The sequence below is a fragment of the Quercus lobata genome, chromosome 7 (assembly GCF_001633185.2).
Source record: "Quercus lobata isolate SW786 chromosome 7, ValleyOak3.0 Primary Assembly, whole genome shotgun sequence".
Lineage (NCBI taxonomy): Eukaryota > Viridiplantae > Streptophyta > Magnoliopsida > Fagales > Fagaceae > Quercus > Quercus lobata.
The window spans coordinates 11,026,818-11,049,173 of record NC_044910.1 but is presented as its reverse complement, the minus strand read 5'-3'; the positions used below and the strand labels follow the sequence as shown (position 1 = coordinate 11,049,173).

At 34.5% G+C, this 22,356-nt stretch overlaps 2 protein-coding genes and 1 long non-coding RNA gene across 4 annotated transcripts; 2 read left to right on the top strand and 1 right to left on the bottom strand.

Annotated features, from left to right (window-relative positions):
- The first annotated feature begins 2,879 nt into the window (after positions 1–2,879).
- On the top strand, positions 2,880–11,667 carry LOC115952986 (pentatricopeptide repeat-containing protein At1g80270, mitochondrial-like). Its single transcript, XM_031070382.1, has 3 exons — positions 2,880–3,040; positions 4,739–5,333; positions 10,035–11,667. Exons 1-3 carry the CDS (start codon positions 3,006–3,008, stop codon positions 11,277–11,279), a joined length of 1,875 nt encoding a protein of 624 aa, XP_030926242.1. The 5' UTR covers positions 2,880–3,005; the 3' UTR covers positions 11,280–11,667.
- A 3,473-nt stretch (positions 11,668–15,140) lies between these two features.
- Positions 15,141–20,330, top strand: LOC115954051 (sulfoquinovosidase-like). Its single transcript, XM_031071904.1, has 8 exons — positions 15,141–16,317; positions 16,411–16,543; positions 17,000–17,215; positions 17,466–17,621; positions 17,900–18,152; positions 18,944–19,344; positions 19,664–19,780; positions 19,895–20,330. Exons 1-8 carry the CDS (start codon positions 15,311–15,313, stop codon positions 20,228–20,230), a joined length of 2,619 nt encoding a protein of 872 aa, XP_030927764.1. The 5' UTR covers positions 15,141–15,310; the 3' UTR covers positions 20,231–20,330.
- Positions 17,151–21,730, bottom strand: LOC115954052. 2 transcript variants are annotated; one of them, XR_004083818.1, is made up of 5 exons: positions 21,613–21,730; positions 20,556–20,699; positions 20,324–20,470; positions 19,259–19,358; positions 17,151–17,237 (listed from the first exon to the last, which is right to left on the bottom strand). It is a non-coding gene; the product is annotated as an uncharacterized LOC115954052 (long non-coding RNA). The 2 variants fall into 2 exon arrangements; XR_004083819.1 differs by lacking the exon at positions 17,151–17,237 and adding an exon at positions 17,605–17,688.
- Positions 21,731–22,356: the final 626 nt, after the last annotated feature.

Sequence of the window (22,356 nt, the reverse complement as noted above, 5' to 3'; positions counted from 1 at the left end):
AACTATCAGACCTTAATTTTTTTTTCCCCTAGAAATTAAGAGCATTAAGAGAACCAATGGCTGCTAAAAGTCATGTTGAAGACCCTGTGTTAGCGGAAATGTCATATGATGTGCAATTTGCTTTTAGAGCTGGTCAGGAAGATAATAATAGCTATAAGGCAATTCTTTGAATATCACAACACAGCGCTGGACTCAGGAAAGGAGGATTGGTCTTCAATTGGCCACTTTATACTCTATATATGCTCATATGGTATGCCTACATGACAATTTTACGTGTACATTTTACTTTTCCTTTTGTTATTTACATGAAAAAAGTGATAAAGAGATCTTTAACTGAATTGGTTGGTAACTTATAACGTTTCTAACGAAGATATCTAGAGTCTAGAGTTTAAATCATTCCTCTCCAATGTGTATTATTTGTAATTAACAAAATATCAAAAAACAAAAAAACTATAAGGGTAAACCGTGCTTTACTTTATGTATTAGCGAAAGCAAAATTTTATTACTAATGTGAAAACCGTGCTCTACTAGATGATTTTTTTCAAACATTATATGTTTCTAAATAAAAATCTAAATGAAAATTGTGGGAGGGATGAGTGGGAGACGTCTTTTTCCGATGTGGGATTAAGCAAAATCTTGAGGATAAAAATCTAAATGAAAATTGTGGGAGGGATGAGTGGGAGGCGTCTCTCCCCGATGTGAGATTGAGCAAAACCTTGAGGATTAAGGCTCAAAGCCATTTCTAAAGAGGACAATACCTGATTGGGGAAAGATTTGTCCCTCCCACAAGCTCCTTGGCCCATTTCCAAAACAAACAATACCTAATTGGGGAAAGATTCGTTCTTCCCACGATCACATACACTATGGTACACTCTTCCTTAGACCAAGTACTTATAAGGCAAGGGTGGGAGGCATCTCTCCCCAATGTGGGATTGAACAAATTCGTAAGGGTGACATCGGCTCCTCAGCCCATTTCCAAAGTAAACAATACCTAATTGAGGAAAGATTCGTCCCTCTCACAAAAATGCTTATTTGAAATCCTTTTTTTTTTTTTTAATGGATATATATTAGCCTAAAGATTGAGAAATTTTAATTTCTAACTACTTTAATACAAATAGGGACTTGAAAAAAATAACAAAAACATATTTAGTGGGCCCATTTATTTAAAATCACAAGCAAGGTGCATTAAACATACCATAATTCAATTGACTTATTTATATTATTTTCTTCAATCTTAAAGACATCTAAATTTAGTTTTCAAAAAAAAAAAAATAAAAAAAAAAAAAGACATCTAAATTTACTAATAATTTTCCCTTACTTTCTTCTATAGCATTTGCAAAAGTTCAATTTTTTATTATTATTATTTAAATTCTTCTGCTTTTAATCCTTTGGGTATTGTAAATTAATTTGTGATTAAAAGACAGTGAGGCGGCTTGATGAAAAGACAATGTGCGGGCTGAATGAGAAGAAGATTGATAGACTAAAAATGTGAGTAAGCAAGATTCATTAATCATACAAAAATGTAATTGACTTATTCACATTCTTTCTTGCAATCTTAAAGACATCTAAATTTGTCAATAATTTTCCCTCCTTTTCTTCTGTTGCAGATTGCAGTTTCTTTATGCAATAGGGCTTTAAAAATTGGATCTAAGGAGAGCTTTCTCTAGTTTGTAAAAAATTGTAGCAGAAAGACTCCTTTTCCTAATGCACCACTCTCCATTTATAGAGGAGGGAGCCTTGAGTAACCTATGGACCTTGGAAACTCATATCCAGATGATAATTGAAATGTTTGAGTTCCAAAAAAATGTCTAAAAAAATTATCAAAAATTAACTACAAAAATATTTAAAATAAAATAAGGTCTATTCAAACTTGGTCAAAGTAAGAGATTGAATGCAAAGGATTAACCAGATTTTGATCTTTAGAATTACTAATTTAAATATTTAGTTGTAGATTAAAATCAAAAAATTTATTTTATAATTAAAAATTCCATAATTATCTTGTAGAATTACCAAGGGCACGCAAGAACGTAACATAAGTCTTTACTTTTATTATTTCGTCCAATGACCAATAAAATTAAAACATTTTCATTCCACGCATTGTGGCTAATTTGAAGGCCGGATTTCCACCATTCAAAAATTAAGTTTTTTTTTTCACAAAATTGGTAAAGATCTCCTAACTATGACACATTATCTTCCCTTGACACAAAATGAGACCAAATATGATAAAGTAACCCTTATGTTAATTTTAGAATTGTTAATATAAAATGACAATATATTTTACCTTCGGATGACTAAAATGATTATTTTACCCTTAAAACCACTTGAGAAAATTAAAATTTTCACTTTGTAAAGTGAGGTGTTTACAGTCTACACATTTCGACAGTTGTCAAAAGAGTTGAAAACTTTTTGTATCACTAGATTTATTTTAAAAATAATAACTAGAATATATACTTTTAACTCTTAAAATTTGAAGTGGTTTAAATTTGGTTTCTTAAGTTTGATATTTTTCATTTTCTTTCACCAAATTTGATTCCACTTTTTCAAAGTAGTCCTATTCATGTTCATAAATAATTTGTTCACTAAGAAAGGGAAGGTAAAAAAAAATAAGCACCATGATGTTGGTACATATATAATTATTCACCAATTCAATCACGAAGATTAATAAAATTACCATTTGAAAAAAAAATTAAGTCTTAGTAGACCAAAATAAAAAATCTCAAACTTAAAGAATTAAAATGAAAAAATCTCAAATCTTAAGGCTAATAATTTAGTTTAAAAAAAAAAAAAAAATCCAGGCGTGGGGAAGTAAATGCCATTTCAACAAAAACTTGGGGTACTTCTGAAAAAAAACTATCGAATAAAATCCTAGTCCAAAGGCGAAATTACCAAATGCCACTGAGGGTTTTTAGGGTTTAAAGAGTGTGCCTTCTCTTTGATCACAGTCACTCTCTCTGATTCCGACTATCAGGGTTTTTGATTTTCTCACAAATACGTCTCATTTCACCATGTGGGCTCTTCGTCGGGCTTCTATTCCTCTCAGGTAAACCCTTTTCTCTGTGTTTTGTTTTGTGTGTTATGGGATTTACTATCTGTTTGGTTACTGAGAAAATGAGGGAACTGCAGGGAAAATTGAATGTTGAAATGGGTTTTGGTTTTTGGTGTTTTCGTGACGAAAAGTTTGCATTTTTTTTTTTGGGGTTTGTTAGTATCTGATCCCTCAGTTTGATTACTGGGAAAGCTGAGGGAAATGAAAGGGAAATTGGATGTTAGGAATTAATGGGCTTCTTTGGCTGGCTGGTTATTTTATCACAGTGCAAATGTGTACTTATTTGGGTCTTAGTATCTCATCCCACTTGTTTGGTTGCTGAGAAAGAGCCGGAAAAAGATGGATAGTGGTTTTTTTTTTTTCATGCTTTCTGTTTTTTCTCAATTAAAAAAAAAAAAAAAGATTTAGTGTAAAGCATACTTACTCCGGTTTTTTATTGGCTAATCCCCTATGGTTTGGTTGTTTGTGAGAGTGTAAAAGAATGGAAGATAGTGGAATTTTGGGTTTAATGGTTCATTCGGTTTCTCTATTTTCTAATTTTCCCCATTTTCATTGTGATTTGATTTCTAAAGTTTCAAAAGTCTTTTTTATAATAAATTATTGTGTCCTTTTTTTTTTTACAAAGCGCTAACCAAATTCTTGTCATGGTTTTTTTTTTCTTTTCTTTTTAAAAAGATATAGGGTAAGTTCTGCCATCAACTTTGATGCCACATCATTGATATTCGTTATATGCTTAATCAAATGCGTTTTGCCTAAATTGTGGTTATCAAAACATGTTTTTCCCTTTGAAAAAACCAACCTGGCTTTAATTTTTAGGGAGTTTCTGCAACCTCTGCCTGCTTGAGTTTCTCTTTTGTGGTATCTTATACTTGATTCAAACTGGCCAATGATCTCTAGCTAAAATGGTATTTCCTCTCTCCATAAAGAATGGAATGGAGAGGTAAGGTTGTGCTGCTTGTGCATTCATGATCCACTGAGTGCGTGTGTAACTTTCCACTTAAAAAAAAAAAAATTGTTTGTACCTTTATAAGTTTTGTAGTGCACATGATTCAAGGATTAACTTTCTTCTATTCAATCAATATGTGGTAAAAGGGAAGATATCTTTTCAAAATTCTATAACTTGGATGTTTCTCATTTCATGGTTTCATTTTATTGTGATAATGAGCCCGTACTTTTGTCGAACATGTCAATTACCATTTTTCTGCACTAAAATAATTTAGTATCTTCATGTGAATTTTAGATACCTTCCCTTCTCTTATTTCTTCGACATTTATGGTTCTAAACTTGGAGGATTATTATTGGGACCCGGCTTTTAGTGACTTCTGACATTGAAAAGTGGTATAGAAGGGATCGCTATCATATTAATGTATGACGAGCAACAGCTGTAAAATTACCATTCTTTCTGTAATACTCAGTTACTGTTGCTTCCACCCTTTACGTTTTCTTTTGCTGTAAAGAATATCTTATGTAATCCAAGCCCTAACTGTTTGCTGGATTCTTATAAAATTTTCCAGAACTCTCTTTTATACATCATGACACCTCTCTGTTAGTTATTAATTTATCTAATGTTTTCTCCTGGAAAATCCTGTGAAGTGACAGCCTTCAAAGTTGAGTAGAATCTTATATTATTCATATTTACCTTGTTGTGGTTGCCTAATATGATAGTTTATTTATGTTTTCTTTTGTTTTCAGGAGCCGAGGATTCAGTAGAAGAACTTCTCGCGCATGCTGTGCTAAATTAGAAATACCAAGTTCCTGCATAGAGGATGACAAGGCTGGTGTCCTTGAGTCTCCTCAAGAGGCATACGATAGATGGCTGTATTTGAAGAGGTTTTACCATACAGAGCATGCTTCTTCAAAATTCTCTGTGGGTAGATGTAGTTTTTCTTCACAAGCTGGTGCAAAAAGCAGTGGTGAAGAAGATGATTTGGAAGATGGTTTTTCTGAACTTGAGACAACTTCTAGTGTTCAGGAAAATCAAGACAGTAATGTAGCAGATGAAAGTGATGACGAATTAATTTCTGGACCAGAACTCTCTGATGTGGATGTTGAAGAGCCTTCTCAAAATGAGCTAGAGTTATCAGACATTGAGACTGACCCTATTGAGAAAAAATCATCTAGAAGGGCTCAATCAGAACTGTTCAAAGCCATCATGGCTGCTCCAGGTTTGTCTATACATACCGCTCTTGATAAGTGGCTTGAAGAAGGACATGATTTGAGCCGGGCAGAAATCTCATTGGCCATGATTAACCTTCGTAAACGTCGGATGTATGGGCGGGCATTGCAGGTAAGTTAATATGATCTTTTTCTTTACTTAAAAACTTTTATTAGAAATAGTTTGCAGGGAAAAAAATTTCACCTTGTCCTCATATTGCATATTTTTGGGCTTCAATAGTCAATTTACCTTTTCCTTGGTGGCTATTTGTATAAATTTGGTACCTAGCTAGTAGTTGTTTGTGCATGTGTATGATGTGCATATCGTAAATATCTCTGTGTTCATTTAGCTGAAATCATCCAATAGGCAGTTATACCGAAGTTGAATATCCCATATTGTTGACAACTGAGTATATGGACTGGTCAAATGGAAATCTTCACTGGAATCCAAGCTTTAATAGGATGGTGCAAGATTGGGAACTGAAATCCTTGGTTTGTTTTCTATATAACTTATACTCTGCCAATGTTCATTGAGAGAGGGTGGGGAGCAAATGATTTGAACCTTCTAGAAGTCATGATATTCATTTAAATCTTATTATAAGGCTTTCAGATTGGAGGGAGGGATTTTTTTTTTGAAATTTTATTACCCTTCTTCCCTTGGAGGAGTGTTTAGAAGGATGAAGTACCACTTAGACTGGCATTTCTTATTTGGACAGCTTCGTTACAGAAGATTTTAACAATGTATCATCTGCGGGAGCATCAAAACAGTAGTGGTTTAGTATTGCATGCCTAAATGAATCAGGGATCAAGAGATCATCTACTCCTAATGTGAAATAGCTAGAGAAATGTGTTCAATGGATGTTTGGCCTGTTTGGGGATTCATACATTATGATATATGGTGGTTGATTTATTGGCATGTTTGAAGGGGCATTTGGAAGACATCATAGTGGCAAAATTTGGAAGATACTTCCCTTGAGTATCATGTGGTGTATTTGCATTTGCACTTTTTTATTTATTTTGATAGATACTATGGATTTCAGCATATTGCATCTGCTCCATGATGATTTCTCTTTATCATTTGGCCAAGACAACAATTAGTTTTTGGTATAGACAGGATTTGAACTCCAGATTTCTTATTCGACAACAAGAGATTTTATCGGTTGAGCTAATTGGCCCACAATTGGTGCTTGTTTGAAATGCAAGTGGGTTTATGGTGTGTTTGACGCTGGACAACCAAAACAAAACTGAAACAACAATAAAATAAAGAGATATAACCTAGAAGTCAGCATCTAGGTCTTGCTTGGAGTTAGCACCAAACAGGGAAACCACTAGGAGTCAGCACCTAGGGTAGACCTGGAGTCAGCACCAAACCAAAGAAAGGCCAAACGACCATTTTTTTCATTCATCAAAATATCAACTATCTCCTCAAGGAGTACAATAGGTTGCTTATAAAGGATTGCTAAACCCTAATTTTAATAGGCTAGAAAACCCTAATTGCCTTATTACAAAAATAACCTTGCTTCCCAAATTAAAATACTAATAGCCCAATAAACTACTAGGACCTAAAACATAAAAATACAATTGACTTGCAAACATAAATAATATTAAATAATAATTTTCTTGCATCTCCCGCATCATTCTCCTCTGGTTGGAGAAAACTCGACCTCGAGTTTTAAAGCATTGAAGGATTAGGATGCTGACAAATAACACTTGCTTCAAGTCTGAAATCACCTTAAGGAGCACAGGGAAAAGAAAAACCCTATATTCCACCTCATCAAACTCATTTGGAATAATAAAATCAATGTGTGGAATCAATATAATCTCTTCTTGAACCTTATGAACCATAGGAAGCATTGTGGTTTTAACCTCTTCGACTTCACCAAGATGTAGACCTTCAAGGACTGTGGAGGGTTGATCAGAAGCACGTTCGACAACTTCAACTTTCATATCATGTGCACCCTCTAACATAATACTCTCTTTAGGCACCATCTCTTCACCTTGCTGCTCTTCAATAGATTCATTTCCTTGCACGCGTGTTAAAACAACACTTGTCGAGGCATGTACATCTGTGTCAACATTAGGCTTTGGTATTGCTGGAGGATTCTCCACAACCAAGATATCATCATCAATTTTGTCTTCTATTGGGGCAGCAGCAATAAGTTCATTGTAATCTAGTGTCCTTGGTTTCCCAATTGAATTGGTTTGAGTCTTCTTTTGCTTCATTTGAGCAATCCTGTGTTGAACATCTTTCATGAACTTTAAAAATAATTCCTTTAATTCCTTGGTAGATTGTTCAAAAGTGCACTGAGGACATGAAATGGGATGAGGATTAGGATTCATCGTATTTGCTTCAACTTGAAAAGTACCACATTGAGATTGGGGTAGATACTTAGCTCGATAGTATGGTGACAAATACTCATCACAAAGCTTTTCTTTCGTATCTTCCTACACACTGATGGCAGATTCATACCTCATATAGTGGAAATATTCAAGATTCTCCCAAAACCTTTGTGCTTTACCTCTTAACTTCAACTTGGCATATCTAACCTTTTTGTTATCTGCAAAATTTGCTGGCGCAAAGAATTGCTCCATCCCATTCATCTAGTTGACAAAATCTCATGGGTAAGTTTCATAACCATCAAAATAAAGTGCTTCTAATATTACCATGATTCTCTAACTAAGACTATTCTCTCAAATATTTGCTGGGACTGGGCTGGTAGACAGGCTTGGATTTCGTGGGCTGGGTCCCCTTTTTTTTTTTTTTTGGCTAAAGAAAGTGGATAACACAGAGGGGGCTGTACTGGGTTACCTTTGGGCCGGCAGTGAGCAAGTGAAGGTCATGGCGGCGCAAGGCAGGGATGGAAGGTGCTCATGGTGGGTCGCTGCAACTGGGGCTTGCAAGTGTGTATAGTGGTAGTCACGGTGGCAAGCAGGAACTGATGGAGGAGGATCGCCGTCGTGAGGAAGGGAAAAATTTGACGATCCAGGTTGGCGGCAACAGGACCACTTCTCTGTCTTTGTGGTTGCAAAGGGTTGGTGATTTGAGCGTGGAAGTAGGATCTGGCAGTGGGGTTGGGGTCTTGGAGTGGCTGGGTTGTTTATGTTAATGGGTTTCAATTTGAGTTCTTTATTTCAGATGGGCCAGGTCAAGTTGTTCTTAGTGGGAAAACACTGTGGGGTTGCAAATTAAAAATGATCGGGAAGAGTTTGAACAGAAAATAAGGTGCTGGGTTTTTTAAAATTAAATAAAAGGCTAGTTATTGGGATTGCGTTGGCAGAGGTGGTTTTCTGATGTTGGTTCGGCAGAGATGTTGTGAAGGGATTTTGAAGGTGGTGTGGTGGCTGGATTTCTGGTGGTGGAAAATATTCGGTGACAGCTTTTTTTTTTTTTTTTTTTACTGCAACGATTCTTCAAACAGATCGGTGTTTGCTCTGATACCAAATATGACGCAGGACGACCAGAACAAAACTGAAACAATAATAAAATAAAGAGATATGATCTAGGAGTCAGCACCTAGGTCTTGCTTGGAGTCAACACCAAGCAGGGAAACCACTAGGAGTCAGTACCTAGGATAAACCTGGAGTCAGCACCAGACCAAAGAAAGACCAAACAACCATTTTTTTCATTCATCAAAATACCAACCATCTCCTCAAGGAGTACAATGGGTTGCTTATAAAGGATTGCTAAACCCTAATTTTAATCGGCTAGGAAATCCTAATTGCCTTATTACAAAAATAACCTTGCTTTCCAAATTAAAATACTAATAGCCCAATAAACTACTAGGACCTAAAACATAAAAATACAATTGACTTGCAAACATAAATAATATTAAATAATAATTTTCTTGCATCTCCCGCATCAATGTTCCTAGCACAAATCTTGTAGACTATGACAGTGTTAAAGTTGTGTGCCAATGTGCTGTTCATTTGGGCCACATGGTTCAATACATGTATGGTAGAACAGGCCACCTGTTAAGTAAAAAGGTATGGATTGCGTTTGAAGGTTAATATTTTTTTTCCAAGGAAGCTGGCTTTTATGAACAATAGGTTCATTTAAAGGATTTGGGTGGGGCTTCTTCATATAGTTCTATCATGATATCTGAATTTGTTGAGTTTGGTTGTATTTCTCTCTGAGTACACCCCTGGTGTACTTGGTAGGTGCTATTTTAAATAAAAAATTTTAAAAAAAAAAATCTTTCATTACTTATAAAAAAAATTATATCCGACTCTGTTAGGTTGGTTGATTTTTATATATTTTATTTGTTATGCTGTTGCATGCAGCTTTTTCCTGTATATTGATTTTAGAAATCTTCTTTCATGCCCAATTAATCCAATGACTGTAAGTGTGAGCAGATTTACTTCTAGAAAAAATGATTTAAAGGATATTGGGGGGATGGAGATCCTTAGGGTGGAACCTTGTGAAATGTGAGTGCCTTCTGGTTTTTGCTCAAAATTGACCTCTGTTATTACTATTGTTTCAAGTGGGTGGTAACAGATTCTGTTCAATTAAACAGAGATACATAGTTACTACATTGCTCTTTGCTTCTCTGTGTGCTTGTGATTAATTGAACCTGGGATATTTCTCACCAACAAGGGTGGAGATGCCACTAAAACAAAGGCCCTTGGCACTTTGATTGTTGATAAGGAAAATCATCCACCAATACTAGTGGTTGATGCCACCATTTTTGGATTGTTGAGTACTTGAGTTATTGTTTAGAGTCCATTTTTATGCATGTGCAAAAGGAAGATTTGGTTTTGAAGTTATATATTTGAGTTCTAAAATTTATTAAATAAAGCAGTTTTCATCTCTTCTTATGCTACATCGGTTTTGCAGCTCTCAGAGTGGCTGGAGGCAAAAAAGCAGCTTGACTTTGTTGAGAGAGATTATGCTTCTCGCCTTGATTTGATTTCTAAGGTACGGGGTCTCCAGAGGGCAGAGAGCTACATTGAGAAGATTCCAAAATCTTTTAGAGGGGAAGTAATCTACCGAACCTTGCTGGCAAACTGTGTTGCTGACAACAACGTTAAGAAAGCAGAGGTTGTGTTCAACAAAATGAAGGACCTTGAATTTCCAATGACATCATTTTCTTGCAACCAGTTGCTCCTACTTTACAAGAGACTTGACAAGAAGAAAATAGCTGATGTATTATTATTAATGGAGAAAGAAAGTGTCAAGCCCACTCTGTTCACATATAAGATCTTAATAGACACCAAAGGCCAATCGAATGACATAGCTGGTATGGACCAAATTGTTGAAACAATGAAGGCTGAAGGCATTGAACCAGACATCAATACACTAGCCGTCTTAGCTAGGCATTATGCCTCAGGTGGGCTTACAGAAAAAGCTGAAGCAATTTTGAAGGAGATGGAAGGGGATAACTTAAAAGATCGTTTTACTTGCCGACTGTTGCTTCCTCTTTATGCACAGCTGGGAAAGGCTGATGATGTGAGGAGAGTTTGGAAGATCTGTGAGTCGAATCCCTGGCTTGAGGACTGCATGGCTGCTATTGAAGCTTGGGGAAAATTGAAGAAGATTGAAGAAGCAGAGGCAGTTTTTGATACAATGTCAAAAATGGGGAAGAAGCTTTCTTCTAGGCATTATTCTGTGCTTCTGAATGTGTATGCAAGCCAAAAGATGCTGACCAAGGGCAAGGATCTTATTAAGCGTATGGGGGAGAGTGGGTGCAGGATTGGCCCAATGACTTGGGATGCACTTGTAAAGCTCTATGTGGAAGCAGGGGAGGTGGAAAAGGCTGATTCCATCTTGCACAAGGCAACTCAGCAGAACCAGATGAGGCCAATGTTCAATTCTTTCATGGCTATAATGGAACAGTATGCAAAGAGGGGTGATATTCATAATTCAGAAAAAATGTTTCATAGGATGAGACAGTCTGGATATGTGGCTAGACTCCGGCAGTTCCAGACTCTAACCCAGGCCTATATAAATGCAAAGGCGCCAGCTTATGGGATTAGGGAGAGGATGAAGGCAGATAATATATTCCCAAACAAAACTTTGGCATCCCAGTTAGCTCAGGTTGATGCATTTAGGAGGACAGCTATGTCAGATTTACTTGATTGAGGAACTTCACTTTGTTTGTTTTAGAAATTATTGACTTTTTCAGTTTCAACTTTCTTTATGGATTTATTATGGTTTTGCCTCATATACTGCTATTCATGTTAGGAGCTCAAGGGATCTATGTAATATAACTGTGTCCAATCAATGTAGTTTTCTTTAGTTGCTCCTTTGTTGGGTTAGAGCCCTTATAGCAAATACTAACCCCTTGAGGGATGCTGAGACACTATTTCACCATTACACCCCCTAGTTCATGGATGATACTATGATAGAAAGTTTGCAATCCTGGGAACATGGTTGAAAATCCAGTCAAATGCTCCCCATGCTAAATTAAGATGTTCTATTGATTCCCAAATTTTAGTTTTGAGATCTGAATGCTGTTATCTTAATTGAACTTGTTATCCTCTTAACTGCTGCTCCTTGCTTCATTTTTTTTTTTTTTTTGAGAAACCTTCTCCTAGCTTCATGATACTGAAGAGTTTGTCCTTTTATGGCCAATTTAGATGGAGAGAGAAAAAAATGAGAGTAGAGTAGAGTAGAGTAGAATTAACCGAAAATTAACTTACAATAAGTACATCATTTGTGGAAAAGACAAAAGACAAAATAACAGAAGCAAATGGTTACATTTGGTCCCATAAATGTTTTAATTTTTTATTTTGGAAATTACATATTTTATTCATAAAATAAAAAGTTAGTATACGTTAGGATAAAATCCTCCAACAAAATAGATTAACATTTGAAACACCCTGATACAGTTACTTTTTTTTTTTGGCTGAGAACCGTGTTACAGTTACTAGATTTACATGTAAAAGCAATTTGAGTAGAACATGTAAGAGATGTCTATCATTTTAGCAAAAAAAAAAAAAGGAGATGTCTATCATATCCAATAAGGTCTCATGACTCTCATCCTTATCCTCGCAAAAAGGGTTTCAAAAAATAGGGGAAGTTTGGACAAAAATAACATTGTCAAACTGTAGCAATTAAAAAAGTTTATGATCCAACCATAAGGAGCTATATTGTTTGTTCATTTAATTTAAATTTGTTAATTTGAAAGAAACGTAATTGTTTCATTAGTTCAAACTTCTTAGAGAGTCAGTTATAACAATTAAATATTTATTAACTAAATTATGATAGGATCAAATCAAAGAGTGTAAAATGTAATTTATCTTCTTCTTTTTTTCTTTTCTTTTTTCTTTTTTTTTTCTTTTTTTCTTTTTTTAATTTGATAGTTACAACATGGGATGAGGGATTGAAATCTTGGATATCGTTATTAGAAACACTAAAAAGTATTAACAACAACTAGTTGAATTATAAGATTCTTGACAAACTTAAACCACTTAAGAGCATTCACATCAATGTAGCTATTTTAATATTTAAATGATTAAGATTTAATAACTATGATACATTAAATTATTTATATTTTTTTTAGATAGATTATTATTTATCATTAAAGCTACTGTTTGACATTAAAAAGGGGGAAAATTTTCATTATAAACCCTATAATTTAATGATGATAACAAATCAAATCCTCATAATTTCAAAAAATAACAAATTAAATCACGAGGTTAAAAAAAAGTAACAAATTAAAGCATCAACCTATATTATAGTTCAAACATAATTGATTGGTGTTTAATTTGTTACTTTTTGTAACCTTGTGATTTAATTTATTATTTTTGAAAATTGAAACTATAAATTTTAAATTTTTCTATGAGTTTAATTTCTTACTTTAATTATAATATTTAATTTATTACACCCAAAATCACAAGTTGAAAATGTAAATTTTCAATAAAAAATTATGTATGGAAGAATAATGTATGCATTTGGCAGATCCCACCAATGGATAATCAATCCAAGATTTGTCTGAATGAGCAAAAGACGTGCACTTTTTGCACTTCTGCCCAAAATTTCGAACGTGCATGATTGCGCAATGAACTTTGCCTAAAACAAGGCTACGTGCATTCATAAGGACAGAACTTTGGAGCAAATACATTGACCAAGTTCAAAAGACAAACTAGGACAAGCATTCTATTTATTATTTATTTTTACTCAAAAAAAAAAAAAAGATTTAATAAGCAAACACATGTATGAACAAAATGAATGATGCCGGTTATAACGGCTAGATGAACTGAAAAAATGAACCAAGAAACCAATTCAGGTCAGATACATCATTAGGAAAAGTAGTATTACAAAATGGAGTGAGTGTTCAGTTCAAATTGTCCATTATACAATTTTGGGTAAGTTACAAAATTGAATCATAACACTTGCTGTCAAGAAAGTGATAGTAAGCCATTAATTAGCGTAGCAGCCCCATTTTGAAGCAACATTTTGCCTGGAATTAAGGACCATATTAGAGAAAAAATTAGTTTTGAATCAAATTTGTAGGATAATATTGTCTTTATAGTAAAAATTTTGAAATTTGTAAAAACAAATGGCGAGGTAGGATTCATTTTCTTACAAGAACCTAAAGATTAAAATGTTGTCCCAACTCCCATGTTGTCATTTCATTTAAAAATGTACTTTACTAGCTCAAAAAAAAAAAAAAATCACTTCACAAAATAAAGAATTATATCTCATTATTTTCAATGAATTATATATAAAGTTTAAAACTTTGGGATAAATGAATTTAAATACTAAATATTTCCATTAAAAATATGAAAAATGTCAACCAATTAAACTACAAATGTCAACTTTTTTATTAATAAAAATTACATCTTTACCGTGAAATGGTATGTTTATATTTTGAACACAACTTTAGAATACCCAAATACTAATAAATAATAAAGAAGGACAAAGGGAGAAACAGATATAATACTTTAAAGAAAATAAAATAAAATAAAATAAAAAGGAAGAAGAGGTGTGATAATAAAAGTGATGCAATGGATGAAACCTAGTAAGTTTTTGAAATAGCAATCGTCAAAATTAGCATGACCAAAAGTCAGCCAAAAAACTCATTAATCTTATTGAATATTTTCATACAATAATCAATATAGTCAACAACCTGAACGGTCCAACTAAAATTTTGTTTCTTTCCCAATCCTGTCCTCTATTTGAGTATTGACCTCTTATAGAAATCCAAAAAACGCCAGCCAATTGGGACCTTTCTAGCCCTCACCGGTCTAACAAGCCACTCTAGTAACGTACTATTTTAGCTGAACAAATTTTGCTCAATTTGACTTGGTCATCATTTTAATTTGGATAAATTCATGACCTATATAGGAAATTCTATGTGTTAGATGAAACAGTTTTTTATTTACAATTTTAGTTTAGGCACCAAAAGTAGATAAACTGAAGTTAATTTTCAATGCCCAACTTTCTAAAATTATGTTTACTACACCACCATGGCACCAAAGAAAGCAAAGAACCCCTCAATTTTTTTTTTGTCAAAAAGTTCAAAAGGAAAATAGCAATCCAAAAATTTCAATTCTGCTGCAATATCATATCAAATTTGTTGCATGGTATCTTTTAATTGAAAGCCTCAGCAGAAAATTGAGAGCTAAAAAGGTTGGTTAGTGATAGAGTATTGACCTCAATAACCTTAAAAAAGAATTAATCCCCGGAACTACAATCAACTAAAATATCAGCTAGGATTTTTGACTTCAAATTCAATTAGTAAATTTTGAAAGAAAGAGAAAAGAGAACAAGGGAAATTATTGTAAAAGTATATAGACCTATTAAAAGAGGGAGCAAAGAAAAATATATCAATAAATGGGGCTGAAATGCAAAAAGAACAATTCTAAGTTCTAACATCAATAAATCATGAGGTCGTTAGCCAGTTTGGCAAATTCATTTACTGCCATGCCACAAAAATCAAATACTATTTAAAACAATCCCTATCCTCCAAAAACACTGATTAGATTACTACAAACGTCAACAAAAAAGTGTGTAAAAAAAAGCAAAAGACTTTTCTCCATCTTGAACTTTGACAGGCTGCAAGAAAAGTTCAGAGGAATCTTGAAAATATTTTACATTGTATTAAAGTTTCGGATTTGGAATCTATAAATAGGATTGGATGGACCATCTCTCTTTTTAATCCCAACATGTCAAACCTCAAAATCACCAAAAAGCACCACAAACATCTTAATAACCCTTTCCCATCAACTCAAACTTCCCACCCTTTCATTGAAGGAACTCTGTTTTTCAATTCCCAAACAGTGCCTTCACACAAAAAATTCTCAATTGGGAAGGATTTCCAGCTTCTTTGGTGCTCAAACAATGGTGGGTATCTCTCCATTTCACATCAATCAAATCCATCTAAACTCATATGGTCTACCATTCCAGGCCAAGCCTTTGTGTCTGCTGCATTGGCTGAAACAGAGGTGGAGGAAAGCAGAGGATCCTTTGTTGTGAAAGATGGAGATGTTCATTTGGTTTGTAATCACCAAACCATTGAGGAAATAAGGGTAATCAATCAGTTTGATCATTCATTAGAGGCAATAAATCAAGATTCTCAATATGGGTTTGAGCAGAAAAATGATTTGAATAGTTCCCAATTCCCTATGTTGCTAATATCTGGTTGGATTTTCAGCATGGAAAAAAGGAAAAAGCAGTTTCATAAAGCTGGCATTTCTGCAGATATACAATTTGAGACAAAGGAGACTTCTACTTCTGCAAGGTATTGGCTCCTGTTTGATCAGAAAAACAGAAATCAGATTGGTTTCCAAGTGATGCTTGGGGAACCAGGCCTTAAACAAAGCCACAAAACCTCCCCAACACCTACAGGAAGATACCGGAGCTTTAGGCGGAGGCTGGGGCAGTTAAGGAAAAGGAAGCTTGGTTTCTGTCGGTACCTTTCAAGGCCAAGAGGGTATGTGACAGTTTCCTCAGCAGAGGAAGAAATACAAGAGATGAAAGTTGCAGAATCCACGAAATTCAACAGGGTCTGCTTGACCTATTCAAGTGAAGCTAAAGAGAGATTTTATGGTTTTGGGGAGCAATTCTCACACATGGATTTCAAAGGCAAAAGGGTGCCTATTTTTGTTCAGGAGCAAGGCATAGGAAGAGGAGATCAGCCTATAACTTTTGCAGCTAACTTGGTTAGCTACAGGTAAATGAAAAAGAATAGCTCTTACACCACCTAATGCTCTTTAATGACTAGTATTGTAAATTTGAAGTTGAATCATTGTTTTCCTCATTGCAGAGCTGGGGGTGATTGGAGTACAACGTATGCTCCTTCTCCATTCTATATGACATCGAAGATGCGATCTCTTTATCTTGAAGGTTATGATTATTCAGTATTCGATTTAACCAGAAATGATAGAGTTCAGATTCAGGTACTTTCTGATAACTATTGGATCTTACATCCATAATGACAACTTATAAGTATATAATTGTTTCAGATAAGTAATTCAGATACTAATAAGGAGAATGTTGTAAAAGTTTTTGAAAGGGAATCTTGCTCGCTAAAGCAACTAGATTATTAGCAAAAATTGAACTTTGGATTGGAAGAAGCAATGCATGTTGTTAAAGAAGATGAATACTTTTCATGATGTTATAGAAGAACTATTTGGATTAGTAATTGGTAATGAATTTCATATTCTTAAATAATACCCAAAAAAAAAAAAAGGATAAGCTCACATGGTGTCAATAGTAATTAACTAGGGGGACTTTTGCAAAAACATAAATAAGAATTTAAAAGGGAAAAGACCATAATTCCATTTTATAAATAATGGGCTCATTCGAGATCTTAAACATGCAGTTTCCCATTTTCTGTATGCTGGGGCTTGCAGATACATGGGACCTCAGTTCAAGGACGGATATTGCACGGGAATTCACCTTCTGAGCTCGTTGAACATTTTACAGCAACCATTGGGAGGCCTCCCGTGCTTCCTGAGTGGATAATATCTGGTGCTGTAGTTGGAATGCAAGGTGGCACAGAAACCGTACGCGATACTTGGGATAAGCTAAGGACTTATAATGTTCCCGTTTCAGCATTTTGGTTGCAGGTAATGCATGACATGATTAAACCTGTCAAAAATGTGAAGTTCTTAAATTTTTTTCAACAATTATTCTACAAATCTTGACACCCATGTCAATGATGAGCCATTTCAGAACTTTTGAAACTACTGAAGTATGACTTTTCTCCATCCATAGACAATTTTCATTATTTTCAAAAAGATTTGAAATTACAATATGCGGTTCTAGTTACATGCATCTATGTGCATTCATTTATATTGTATAGTGATTGTTGAACAGGATTGGGTGGGCCAAAGGGAGACATTGATTGGATCACAATTGTGGTGGAATTGGGAAGTGGATACAAAAAGGTACTGCGGATGGCAACAATTAGTTCAAGATCTAAAAGCTCAGCATATCAAAGTGATGACATACTGCAATCCTTGTCTAGCTCCAGTAAACATCTTGTCCCTGACTTATGCTCTCCACTATAAATTCTAGTATAATTCCTGCAACTACTAACCTGCCATTAATAACAGTGCACTGCATCATTGTAAGAACTAAGAAGGCTAATGCCATTAAAAAAGCCAATATGATTTTTTTATATATCATTAATCATATTTTTATCTTGTAAGTGATACAATGGCAATACCCCATGTACAAAATGTTGTGTTGCAATTTGTGATAGTTTGAGAGTTTATCACTTTAAAATTAGTTTTCACTTGCTTTGACAGACTCATGAGAAGCCAAACAGAAGGAGAAACCTCTTTGAGGAGGCAATAAAGTTAGACATCTTAGTGAAAGACAAGCATGGACAACCATACATGGTTCCTAATACAGCTTTTGATGTTGGAATGATGGATTTGACACACCCAAATACTGCTAGTTGGTTCAAACAGATTTTACAAGAAATGGTGGATGATGGAGTCAGAGGATGGATGGCTGATTTTGGTGAAGGCCTGCCTGTGGATGCCACTCTCTATTCAGGTTTTAAATCTTAACCTATATTTGAAAGTCAACATGAGGGAGTAACAACTCGTGGGTCTCTTGTGATGCCAAAGTGAGATAACAAATTAATGAAGTAGAATCCTCTTTCCAGGTTCAATGTAAACCCCATTTTCATGACTTTTTTTTTCATCTCTCTTTTAGGTGGGGGTGTCTAGGTTTTGTTAATGTGTTTCTCAATCCCAGAGGTAGTTTTCAGAAATACTCCAAAATAAACATTCTTCTACAACTGATTTTTCCGCAAGTAATGTCGTAGGAATTAGTATAACATATTTTCCAACACTTAACAATATGTCATGTTCTGTCATAGTTTAAATAAGGATTTACTGTTAAGCATCACCATAATTATTCATCTCTTCTTCACGTCTCCCAAACCTATGCCTTTTTGTACACCTACTTGACAAAGTAATATTCTACCTCTAGTGATGTAACAATCATCATATTATTGTGTGAGATTTTCAAGGCAAGCCAACTCAGTAGGCTTTTCCACAGTCTTTTTTATTTATATTTTTAACCGTCATATTTCATAAGCTGCCAGCCTTCTGGGCCCCAAAAGAACAAAAATTTAAAGAACAAAAGAATAAGAAACTATAAAGAATGAAATATATGAATAAGAAAAGACACAAGTGTCCCAAGCCAAAGAAGGAACCTATATAGGTCTATTGGTACCCATGGTTTAAGTGATAATAGCCACATAATCTTTGTATTATTCCTCACTTGATTATTCTTTATGAATTCAGATATACTACTAATCAGGATACTTGCCATTTTAGGTGAAGATCCTATATCTGCGCATAATAGATACCCTGAGCTATGGGCCCAAATAAACAGAGAGTTTGTGGAAGAATGGAAAAGTAAATGTGTGGGCAAGGGGAAAGAAGACCCAGAAGAGGCCTTAGTTTTCTTCATGAGAGCTGGTTTCAGAAATAGTCCCAAATGGGGGATGCTATTTTGGGAAGGGGACCAAATGGTAAGTTGGCAGGCTAATGATGGGATAAAGAGTGCGGTCACTGGCCTCCTTAGCAGTGGACTTTCAGGGTATGCTTTTAACCACAGTGATATTGGAGGCTACTGTGCAGTAAACTTACCTTTTATAAACTATACAAGAAGTGAAGAGTTGCTTTTGCGTTGGATGGAGCTAAATGCTTTCACCACTGTCTTCCGGACCCATGAAGTAAGTTAAAAAACCTACCATGTGAAAAAATAACATGCATTATTATTGTTATTATCAACATCATTAGAATCTCTTTCCCGCATAAAAAAGATCATAAAGAAAAAGAAAAAGGGGAAAAAAGGACAAAAATAATGTTGGTTGTCAATGATGAAAATTTAGTCAGGCATTTACATCTAAAGGAGGACTAAATTCACTCAACCTCAAAAAATAATCCTTTCAAATTTTCATTTGCTGACCAACACGTTATGATTCCTTCACCTGAAGACCATAAGATGTGTAATCTCATTAGAAACTGAATTTACCTGTCTTTTCCATGCAGGGGAACAAGCCATCCAGCAATAGCCAATTCTACTCAAACCACCAAACTTTATCACAATTTGCTCGCCTTGCTAAAGTGTACAAAGCATGGAAGTTTTACAGAATTCAACTTGTAAAGGTATTCCTAGAACTCTGGATACTAATTTATTATCAAATTTGGTGAAGTAAGCGATGGTTCCCCCACCTCCCAACTTTCTCCCCCTTCTCTCATTGTAAATTTATTTGAAAACAGGAAGCTGCTCAAAAAGGCCTCCCAGTTTGCCGCCACCTATTTCTCCACTACCCAGAAGACGAACATGTTCATCACTTAACTTACCAGCAGTTCTTGGTTGGCACTGAGATCCTAGTGGTTCCTGTCCTAGACAAAGGAAAGAAGAATGTTAAGGCCTATTTTCCAGTGGGAGAAAGTTCCAATTGGCAACATATCTGGACAGGGAAGCTATTTACAGAACAAGGTTGTGAAGCTTGGGTAGATGCTCCAATTGGTTATCCAGCTGTATTTGTAAAGGCTGGTTCCATTATTGGAGAAAGCTTTGTAAAAAACCTTAGAGATTTAGAGATTCTTTAAGATATCAGTCCTCAAAGAGGACAGTTTAATGATTTTTCAATTTTTTAATCAATTAATAATTTCATCAATTACAGCAAATAAAAAGAATATTACCATATAAGAGGAAGGTTTGCAACCAAACTTTTCAAATATAATTCCCAAGAAGCAAAACAGTCGTGTGTCTGGTAGACTGATTCCTGGATCCAAGTAAGATAAATCTTGTTGGCATGATCTCCTTTTGCCAAGTGCGAGACTGTATTCCTAAAGTGATCACATTTTGGACAAAAGTTATCCAAAGTATTTAAGGTCAGAAGTCTCAATTAAGGTCAGAGTCTCAAAACCATACCTTTTGACACTACCCAATTCAAAATCTCAGCCTGAGCTACTTTTAGGTCTTTATGGATGTGCATTCCTTCATAGTCCTTTCTTACATCTTAAATAATGCAACATCAAATTTCATCTGTTCCATTTCATACTGGGCGTATCTTTCCTGAGCTCATGGTTCTTGAATAGTGAGTATGCGTAAATTACTTTAAAAATGATAATGAGCAACAAAAATTTTCAGTTCTAGAATTCAATACTCAACATCAAGCATTACATTCTTTTGATACAAAATGAAAGCCGCTCTTTTGTAAACCTTTCAATCTACAGACCCAATTGTGAGCTTGAAATCATAACACCCTTCTCCTGGGTTTAGATTTAGTGGACAAATTCATGTCATTCTGTAGAAACAATAGGAGATTGGGCTAAAGATACCCCTCTTCTACTACCCAACCACTGGTAGCACTAGTTTAATTTTCAACGATTTCAAACTCTATAATGATCCAAAACTCTTTTCTAAAAAAAAGGAGGAAGAAGTGATTTCCAAGATTTCATTTTCTACAGAATCAAACTGGTCTTTCATTACTCATCAAAATAAGCAATATAAATCAAAGAGGATGGCCATAAACCCAAATATCAAATAGTATCATTCCTATTTTCAAACACTTCATCAAACAACCTTTTTGCATCAACAAGTCAACTTTGCTTGATCCCAACTCAGATACATTGCTAACAAAGTCTACACTAGAAAAACACAAAGAAACTAACGCAATATTTTCAACCATATAATTCAACATAGTTGAAACTTATTTCAGCAAAATCATAGAGTAATATTCTAAACAAACAGTTGGATGATCTAGACCAGAAAAAAACAATAAAGCAAAGAAAAATTAAATAAAATAAAAAAGAAAAGACAGAACTTTATATCTGGGCATCCAAAATTTAGACCCAAGAATTTATATACACATACAGAATCAATGCATTTAACAATTTACACTAGGAAGCTTCAGATACCCACTAGAGAAAAAAAAAATGGAAACAAAGAAAAAGGTAGTTCTGAGGGGTTTAGTATATAAGCTTACATGTTGAAGTTTGCCTGGTGATCACTCTGGAGTTTAACTCATAAAAGAAGCTTTTGCTTGTGCATATATTTGACATTTTGATGGCATCAGTTACCTAGTATTGTTTTCAGGTCTTTAAGGTTCATATGTATATTTTTCTACTACCCAAAAATAGAAACAAAGCGTTACATAGTTTAGGAATGTTCTTTCTCTCTCCTAGATGATTCGGATATTTTAGTGGGATATCCTATTTGTCATGCTAACTAATCCTACCACTGTAACACATAACTTTTTTTTCTTTTTCTTTTTCTTTTTTTGAGAAGAATATCACATAACTTTATGTAACAGTAATATTAATGTTTCTCTAGTAAAGATTGGTAATGGTTTCTGTCCTCGAATAAAAAAGGTTGGGATTGAACCCTATTAGTACCCATAAAAAATAAATCAGAAGTGTTTTTTATTATTATCTAATAATTGTGGAAGAGGAGAATTGAACCCTTTGAAAATAGGAGGTGTCAACCAAAGACTTTTAGCAAAACCAAAGGGTGTTCTAACGCAACTATGAGCAACAATTATCATGAACATAGTGTTTGTGTGTGGACTTTGAATATGACTATTAACGCAACAACGAATTGATCATGTGTAATGTGAGTTCTATTAGTGTTTTGTGGTTGTGAATTTATTATTAGACACATTTGTTTGTAAATTGTAATATATGTAGTACAAAATCATAATTATAGTTTTTTGGATGTTGTACATTAAGTT